Source organism: Ricinus communis, chromosome 10, assembly GCF_019578655.1.
Source record: "Ricinus communis isolate WT05 ecotype wild-type chromosome 10, ASM1957865v1, whole genome shotgun sequence".
NCBI lineage: Eukaryota > Viridiplantae > Streptophyta > Magnoliopsida > Malpighiales > Euphorbiaceae > Ricinus > Ricinus communis.
The window spans coordinates 20,516,541-20,526,096 of NC_063265.1; the positions used below are offsets into that span (position 1 = coordinate 20,516,541).

General features: G+C 30.9%; 1 protein-coding gene across 1 annotated transcript; it reads right to left on the reverse strand.

Annotated features, from left to right (window-relative positions):
* Window positions 1–1,160: 1,160 nt before the first annotated feature.
* Window positions 1,161–4,956, reverse strand: LOC8268024 (protein IQ-DOMAIN 12). Its single transcript, XM_048370243.1, has 6 exons — window positions 4,321–4,956; window positions 3,898–4,185; window positions 3,033–3,257; window positions 2,786–2,824; window positions 2,573–2,704; window positions 1,161–2,193 (listed from the first exon to the last, which is right to left on the reverse strand). The coding sequence occupies exons 1-6, from the start codon at window positions 4,393–4,395 to the stop codon at window positions 1,660–1,662; spliced, it is 1,293 nt and encodes a 430-aa protein (XP_048226200.1). The 5' UTR covers window positions 4,396–4,956; the 3' UTR covers window positions 1,161–1,659.
* Window positions 4,957–9,556: the final 4,600 nt, after the last annotated feature.

The following is a 9,556-nucleotide window of genomic DNA, read 5'->3' on the forward strand; positions in this document are numbered from 1 at the left end:
AATTTTAAATGGGTGAATATTCTATTCGTTGTCATCCCTAATTATTATACTTCATCAAATATTCTTTTTATTGGTCTGGATACAAAGGCAGAGCTATCATCAAGTGGACAGCTATTCATTAAATATAGTATAGCATAATTTATTTAAAGGTGATTCTTATCTAGGCTTGATGTATATACCATAACTAATAAGAGATAGGATAGTGGCACATATGTATAAGTGTTTTACACTTTAGTATTGGATAATTGACATATATTTCATCATTTAAAAACTAATGAATATGTATCAATTATTTATTTATCGGTTTGGTATATAGGTGGTGACATATACCAAGCCTAAGGTAAAAATCTTAATTGATTGATTGGGCGCTTTCTAAATGCAAAATCTAGCTATTTCATGAGACCATGGATATAATTTAATTAGCTAACTTCCTGCAAGTTTAGTCCCAAGAGTAACCGTGCCAAACATGTCGAGGCAAGTGCCTGCCCTTCAATAACCTCTTCCAGCCAATTTCAACTACAAGTAGCAAAGTTGATGAGTTCACACAGTAGGCCTATGACTTGAAATTGGTCTACTATGCAAGCTTGGACAGGTTTTCCAGGCATATCATCAAGCACTTCAGGTTGCATTAGGTCTAAGATCATGCACTGGCATGTCATCTGATGTTGTGTCTCCAAATCTCAGGCTAACATGATTTGAAGTATCTGCTCTTCATTGCATAGATGCACAATTCAGCATCTGCATATCATCGAAAACCATCAGATTTCTGTAATGGATTAGAAATGTAGAAAGTTTAATACCTATCAAGAGCAAATTTTCTTGTATAATTATGTATGTCGTGTCAAGTTAAAACTAATCTAACCTCCTGTAAGACAAGGTAGATTAACCAATGACACTAATGAGGAACTCTGAGAATGAAATCCCGTGAAAAACCAAATCACTGCAGAAAAACAGAAACAGCAGCAGCTTCACTTAAAGAAAGAATACAGTATGCGCAGCCAAGGCACAAGCAAAAATGAACATGAGACATACCCAGGAAAACGAAGGCTCTACAGACATACGAGACCACTTTCTAACAAGAAATACTATGAACTGGTTGCATAATCGACACACCAGAAACAGAGAAGAACTCACAATTCAGTAGTCAAGTATTTTTCTCATAATAGAAATGGCTGGAAACTCAATTCACAGCATTGCACTCTCATTTCAAAATTTGATGTACATATGTAAACAAGAGTCTCAAACTGAAAGCACTTTAAATGCAAGCCAAACTTTACACTTCTGATAGCAAGTATTTTAGCACTTTTTAAGCATACCAATTCCACATGAAAAACCTTCCCAAGAAACACAGACCAAGCGCTTCTTCTTGTCAAAATAAAACGGAACAATTAAATAAAAAAAGAAAACCAATCATGTGATTCAATATGAACATCAACGATCGAAATAAGCTCTCAAAAGAAGAAAAGAAAACTTTCGAGCTTTCCTCGTCAATCAGGGCATCAATGGATCACTCGAGTTACTTTGGTCGTGTTGTTTTTCTATGGAGGCCTCAAATGACCGGATCTCAAAGTTACTTCAGTATCTTGTTAGAAGTTGACTGATCAAGTAAATACTTAAGCAGTCTTTTTTGCAGAAAGTCCTTTCAGAAGGGCTGGCATCTCAGTAGTGTCCATTTACGTTTACAGGAATACTCTGAGAAGCACCACTCTTTCCACTAGTGCTGAACAACTCACCATCATAAGAAGACCAGAAAGAAGGTCCATTCTTTTGTGACAAGCTGTGATCAAAGAAAACTTCCTGAATACCTATTCGTTGCCTTGGTGTGCTAATCGACCTTGACTTCGCCTTAGCAGATTCTGTTGCAGCCATATAAGTTGGAAAAACTGGAGAATTTGGGATGGAACTGTCATTTCCTATGTTACTCCGTTGAGTGCGAGAAAAAGATCTTCTTGGAAATGACACTGGTGAATTGAATCCTTCTATGGAAACTTGTTTTTGTGTATTTCTTGTTTTAACCTGTACTGCCCCCAATATATCACCAGTTGACAGATTAGAAATGGGAACTGGTTTTACATTTTCCATTCCTTCTTTAATATATGCCTCTTTCTCTGCAAATTCTTCCCACCAGTGGCTCTGTCTACCAATTTCCTTGTGGAGTACTGATTCTTCCAGCATTTGAGTGCTTCTCCTCTCCTGAAATAAATAAAATATTACAGCATTTGAACATGAGAAAGAAAGTTATATATATAGTAGTAGCCATACGAGAGCTTTGAATTACACCCTAGAAGGAGTTAGTCAAAGCAAAGTCCGTCTTTCTTAATTTAGTCAAAAACAAAACTTTCACAGGTCCAATAGGAGCTCATTGAACTGAACTTGTAGAGTGAGACCTGTGCTCAATAGGGTTCATTTCATTGCTTCTTTTTCGATATGCGGCAATAAACACCTGGCTTTCTTCAAAGGACAGTAAGAGGGAAAGGGAGACAATGGTAGCAGTGCTAAATTATTATGGAAGTTCTTTTCACTGTAATCAGCAGTAGGAGAAAACAAGGAAAGGTCATAAGATATAAATTACCCGGTGTGAAAATGAATATTTCATCATCCGATCTCTTTTCGTAGTAGCTTCTTGCCTTTTCGTCCATAGGGTTTCCATGTCTTCCTTTGAAAGCATGCTGTAGTCCCAACATCTTTGGCTTTTGCATTCAAGCTGTACATTAGGACAATGATGAACCTTATGAACTAAAGCAGTAAAATTCAGCATATAATGCACTTATGTCTTGGATTTTACCATCTGAACTAATTGTGAATCTTGTCTTTGATTCTTCCCCTGGAAAAATGGGGAAAAAAAACTGATGTCAGAATTGCACAAAATCTTCTCAACATTTAAGGAAACTCTGTCCCTCTACAAAAAGAAGTTCAAGAAAGGATTTTGGCTGTTGTTCCTTTGTTGTCCTCAAATTTCTTTTTGAACTTCCCAACACACAATTTGTTGAATTTAAGGAATTAAAACAAAAACTTGAAAATCATACACCTACCTTACTCTCCATGTCTCCAGAATCTTTGGACTTGAAACCTTTGTATTTATCATCTTTACAAATCTCGTCTATGCTATGAATGCTTCTTGCCTGTCCTTGTGACCGCATCTTTGTATTGGATGGCAAATGCTTCAACTTCATGACTACTTGGCGTCTTACTGCTTGTCCACGGACAATTGCTTGAAGCCTCACCAATCCTTTTAATGCACGCAAAGCTTTCTTTGCCTGGTTCAATCCGAGTCAAACTTCCAGTTAGGCTAGTGCATGATCATATAAATTCGCAAATATTCCAAACTTCAATTTCTGAAATACCATTGTACAATTCTGTTGATTGGAAATCAAAGTACAACTGAAAACTACTCGATTATATGGGAAATATTGTTGCTTTTTCTACAGAACGTTAAACCGTTACTAGAGCAGAACTTCTAGATTAAGAAAGCCAGCTGCTTTTTGTCAACTCTATTGCTTATTTCCAATGATAATTAAGAAATCAATTATCCTTCTAACCCAAGAAAATTCACATGGTCCAAACATCACTTTCATTTAATATTTTACTCAGTAATATCCTTAAAGTCTATCCTGCAAAGTCACTCCATCAAAGAAAAGACTTCTAGGTAGTGATCAATGAATACTGCTAATCAAAGCTACTCAAACAAACTATCCTCTCTTTTTGAGATTGAGCACTATAGATTGTTATATAACTCATGATCTCTTTCACATTGCTATCATTGATTAATAAACACAGGCACTAACAATCCAGTACGAACACAAATTATGAACTTTAAAAGGATATATGATTACCTACTGCAAGAGAAAACAATAACTAAGGCAAAGAAAGAAAGATCAAGAATGTCACTAAACTTACAAGATAAGCGCGAAAAGCACTCTGTATCTTAATGGCAGCCAAATGTTGATCTGCCTTGGTGAAATAATGAAGAGACTGGGAAGAACCGGTAAGGCGGACAACCTCTGCTGCTGCCTTAGCGGCAGCAACTGCAGCCTCAGCTGCAGCTGCTGTTGCAAGGGCAACAGTCATTGCATATTTTCTATGCTTTTCTGATGCTTCATCAAATGTCCTTTCTGGTGATGGAAGTGCAGGGTGCTGGTTAAACTTTATTCTTACATAAGGAATCCATCTCCACCTCTTAGATTTCTACAACAATTATGAGCAAAAATATTAGTGTATAAAAAATACAAAGATTTAGCAAATGTTAAAACCCAAAAGGATCATTATAAAATAACAACATCAAAAGTTATTAAAAAAAAAAAGAAAAAAAAAAAACTAAACCTTTTCTTTATTTGTTTTTTCCTCAGAGACAAATAGCTTCTTGAACCAACCAAACCAGCAAGTCTTCTTTGCCATTGTAAGATTTTACACGAAATCACATTAAGCCTTACTAAACCTCATGATCTCCAATTTCTTCAAGTACATGTACTTCTGAAATTTCCAAAAGAACCCAGAAACCTTATAACAATCTATTCTAGAGACAAGAAATTAAGAGAACAGAAAGACCTGGTGGATTGATAAACTAAGAAACAAACACTAAAAAAGTCCACCCAGTCAAATTCAACTAGTTCACATTTCACTATCCCCAGTTCACAGTAATAGTTGAAATCTGAAAACCAGTATCACGACCATTTCAACATAATAGCTAAAAGAAGTTACTACAAGAAAACCCAGAAGCAGAAAAGTGAAAATTTAGCAAAAAGATCATACATCAAGAACAAAAGAAAGAATCTGTGAACCTTGAAGATAAGTTTATAGGTGTATAAAGGAATAAGAATGTACTGAAAAATTGAAGTGGGTTTCTGTTTATAAAGAAGAGAGACTATATAGGGAAAGGGAATATCAAAATGGAGAATTTTTATGTGGGATGTGTCAAACAATGGAAGTAGCTAACTCTGTTCTACTTCAAAAGGAGACCCCACTCTCTCCTCTCCCTCTTCCAACTGTCTTTTTCTTTTTTTTACAACTGCCACTGACCTTTTCAAATGTCTGCCCTTAACAGAATTACTCTACTAACATTTTCCAATATTATTTTTCAATTTACATATATAATTACATATTTTATGAATCAAATATATTAAGTTTGAGTCTCGTTACCCATCATTATATTAACAATCATTATGTTAACAGGAAAATATATAAAAGATTAGCTACCCGTATTATATAACAGAAGGCTTTCTACCTTAATAATCACTTCAAATTTCAATGGGAATCATGCAATAATAAAAGGGTCATTACCAAAATTATGCCATTAATTTAGTCTCTGTATTTAAGCCAAAACTAAATTAATATGTTGACAAACATGACTGAGCAAAATTGAGTGTGATTTAATCTTTTTTCTTCTTTTTACTAAATCTCATTCGAAATTGTTCCCCCTCCCCCCAAATACTATATTTAATATAAAAAAAGGTGAAAAAAAAAAACCCATTGCTAGATGAATATTGTGAAAACAAACTACTTACAGTGAGGCTTTTTTGCATTGTATTTTGGTGAGAGCATGAAGAAGACATCAGGTTAACATGATAGTAAAATGATGATGTATGTTAAATTAATTAATGTTGAAGAGTACAGTTTTAGATTTGTCTCCTGAATTTTGGTAACTGTGAGAGATCCTTGGAATATTTGAGGTCACACACTAAACTAACTTTCTAGAGTTTGTAGGTTTCTTCAGCAGTTGCATGAGAGCCCATACAATGGGATCATGAGAAGCATAAGAAATTTTACTTAACAAATAAATAAATAAAATTGGTCATGCCCAAATAAATAAATTATACACATATTTTCAATCTTTTATATTTTTATAGAGTCAAGTACTAAATTAAATTGTGTAATTTCTTGTATTATAAGATAGGCATTAAATAATACCAGACATATATGATAAAAGGGAAACATCTACAAGCATGTAAACTTGCATGTATTTGTACATGTGCCCCATAATTAGTGCAAAATTAGAGGCATTGAAGCATGTACATCTTTTGTCAATATCAATTTTTTCTCTATTGTCTTCATCTTCTTGGAATGTTGAGTAAGTATGGCCATCCTCTTCTTCTTTTCCTTATTCTTATAAAATCTTTTGGACATTTTACTTAAATATATACCATTCCAAAAACCATATTGAGGGCTCTTTCAAATTTTTCTATAAAAAAAAAAAAGAAGAAAAAGAAAAGAAGAAAAAGAAATATTCAAGCATGTAGCTGCCTTGTATCTGATATGAAATTTAACAACTTTACAAATTTGGACCTACAAAATTTGTAAAACAAGGCATGCAAAATTTTGGCCCCCACATTCTCAATGATAACCCATGTGAACCTTAACCAATTTCTTGAAACCATATAATTTTAATGCCCAAGAATTGGCTACTTTTTGCTCTTAGCCTTCCTCTCTATTATGCCCCAGCTGCATTCACAGGATAATCTGGCTTTTGAGCTGTAGAAGTTTGTGAACCAAACTCTATATGAAAAAGATGCATATATACTCTTGAAGTTTTAGTTAAATTGCAATTATATCTCTAAATTTTAAAGTAATTCAGTTATATCCCTAAGATCTGAGTAAAATAATTATATTCTTAGAATTAGTTCGTTTTTAATGATGACGGTATAGATTTTTCTTTTAAAAGTGAATGAAAAATTATCATTTGATGATTCTTTTTACCTACTAAACAGTAAAAGTAATACTTCCTCGTATGAAAAATAAAAAAATATGAATTAAAAATAATTAAAACGTTTTCTTTTAGCCCCTATTTATGTCAAAAGCATTGCATAGTACAATAAATGAAGTGAGTTTCAAGATAATAATTATCAAGTTTTTCAAATTTTAATGGTGCAATTAAATTATTTTAAATTTTAATAATTTAATTGCATTCTTATTAAAAAATTTAAAAAATTATTTGTATCATTTACCAACTATATATAAATAAGTTATACCAACCGGGTCAAGTCTAGATCGAGTTTGAATATTTTCATCTATCAATAAAAGTTAAAATTATCATTTTTAGATAAATATTATTTCCATCGTATCATTCATAAATTTCATCCTATTAAATTTAAGTGAAATTGAAAAAAAAAGGTTTATCTATTTCTTGTACCTTTGCGGCAACTCCAATGAATTAAAGAAACAAAAGTTTTGTTTAATTCATCTATTCTTTGAATTTTGCTTATAGGAAAAGGCAGAAATTGGCCTTCTAGCTGTACTATGGCCCTTGAGAATGAACTAATCATGCAAACAAAAAACTTTGGAACCTTTGCTTAATTTCTCCTTTTGTTAATTAGTATCTCACTTTTATTTATTTATTTTCTCATTGATAAATTTAAAGCTTTAATAAATTTCTCTACTATTTGACTTGATACATTTTTTTTTTAATATTTTCTAAATAATTAACTTCCCCCTGAAATTTTAATTTATATTTCATAGAACATTTTTGGAACCCATTGTAGGTCTTCTTTTGTAGTTTGCCCTTTTCTTGTTTAATGAGACCCTTTTAAGTCATTTCTTTTTCTTTGAAAAACAAACTTAATTGTGAGCTAGATTTTCTTGAACAGAACCCTGTCTAGAATTTTGTTCTGCAGAGAACTAAGAGTACTATCAAGTTTTTATTAAAAGAATAAAATAAAATAAAAAGTTGTCCCATGTTATTGTTTACTGAATTAAAAAAACTTATTGTTCTTAGCCTTAAAAGAAATAAAAATTAAAATTGAATGTCTCTTCCTCTTGTCCTTAGGGCTATATTAATATTCACAAAATTTCTGAACCAATCTATGAGAAAATATTTACTGTCATTCTCTTGATTTCATAGAAATGATTTTATTTCAAATTTCAAGTAAGATTTTAAGTTCAAATCTTTTTCTTTCACTCCTATATTATTATTATTATTATTTTGATGATTAAAAAGTGAAAATTCATCATAAGAAGGAAGAAGAATTGGTGGTAGGGGACCTGAGTTCTAATATTTAAGAAAAGGTAGCAAAAATTAAGGATGAATGAATGATCACATAGAATAAGAACTTTTGACCATGTAATGATGAAAAATGGTATTAAAATTAGATTGCATATGCTACTTTTGATAACTTGAAACTGAACTAGAAGGAACTTGACAAAAGCAATTAAGTTGATATATATAAGTTGCCACAGAAAAGAAACCTTGAATAGTTAATATTATACACTATTATCACTGTCACTATAATTACTCTCACAACACCCCATTTGCCAACATTGATGCCTTGAATTGCTTCACTAGATTTTGTTATTATTTTAAGAAGTTTCTAGTTTTATTATTAGGCTTGATTATGAAAAGAGACTTCATAATTACATTGATGCAGCCAGGAGCTGCTGAGTGCTGACCCAACAAAGGAAAAGAATAAATTAAAATTAAGAAAAAAAAAATTAGAAAAGAAAGGTCATAAGTTGAATGCATTAGTATATTTATACTCATACAAAGACATTTCGGTGGCTTACTTTGAATGGAAGATGCTCCTTTTCTTTTTCTTTTTTTATGAGTAAGAATTATAATTATAATTGGAAGTTACAAGTGATTTTCTATATTTTCTAAAATTGATATGTTTAGTTGAAATTCATAAATAAATTTATTTTATTTAAAAAAATATATAAGAGAGAAAGTAAATAAAAAATAATAAAATTAAATAAAATATTTTAATAGTAACAAACTAATTTGAAGTTTATTTAGAAATTTTATTTATTTTAATAAAATTTAGTCAATTTCACATAATATTATATAAAATTTTATATTAATTTTTACTTCATTCAACTCACATAAACTTTAAGTTTTTAAATAAATTCTACAAATTTTAGCTAAATATAATATAAAAATTAATATAGTCGATAATTTTATTTATGCAAATTAAAAAAGTTTAGTGTCTGAATTTTCTCATTCTCTTCCGGATTTTATCCTTTTTACCATTAGAAAATATATTAAAAATATAGCACTCCTCCAAACCATTAGATTTCTAATAAAAAACCAAAGTAAGAAAAGAAAAACACACAAACAATGTTGAAAGATTGACTTTTCAAACAATTATGTTTCCTCATAAATTCTTAATTGACAGAAGAGGGAAAGAGGGTTCTAAGCATTGGCTGTGGACTTGGAGGAAGGAAAATCAAAATCAAAATAAAAAGAATCGACTGTCACATTTTGAAAAGGAAGCCTTATGAATTAGCTTATCAGACTTGTTAGATGAATTTAAATTAGAAAAAATTTCATTATTTATCTGTTTTTTAAAATAATTATAAAAATATTGTTTTTTCTTTTAGAAATACCTATTCTTCATCTTTTTTATCTTTTTCGTTTTTTTAAATTAGTTTTAGATACTTTACTAATATATACTATATTTTAATAAACATAAAACGTTTGTTGTTGAACATTTGAATTAAATTTTATTTTATATATTCAAAATATACTATTATTTGGTAATTATATTATTTTTTTCGTTCAATCTTTTTAAATTTGTATTTTTTATTTCATTTGTAAACGGTTGAGATACCTAAAATATATGTAATGTATACT

What these genes read in the sequence shown, in the direction of transcription:
- LOC8268024 (XM_048370243.1), bottom strand. Translation starts at nt 4,395, where the DNA reads ATGGCAAAGAAGACTTGCTGGTTTGGTTGGTTCAAGAAGCTATTTGTC. An exon ending in AAAAAACAAATAAAGAAAAG is followed by an intron (nt 4,186 to 4,320) that starts GTTTAGTTTTTT and finishes TAATTGTTGTAG; the next exon opens with AAATCTAAGAGGTGGAGATG. An exon ending in AATATTCATTTTCACACCGG is followed by an intron (nt 2,194 to 2,572) that starts GTAATTTATATC and finishes TATTTATTTCAG; the next exon opens with GAGAGGAGAAGCACTCAAAT.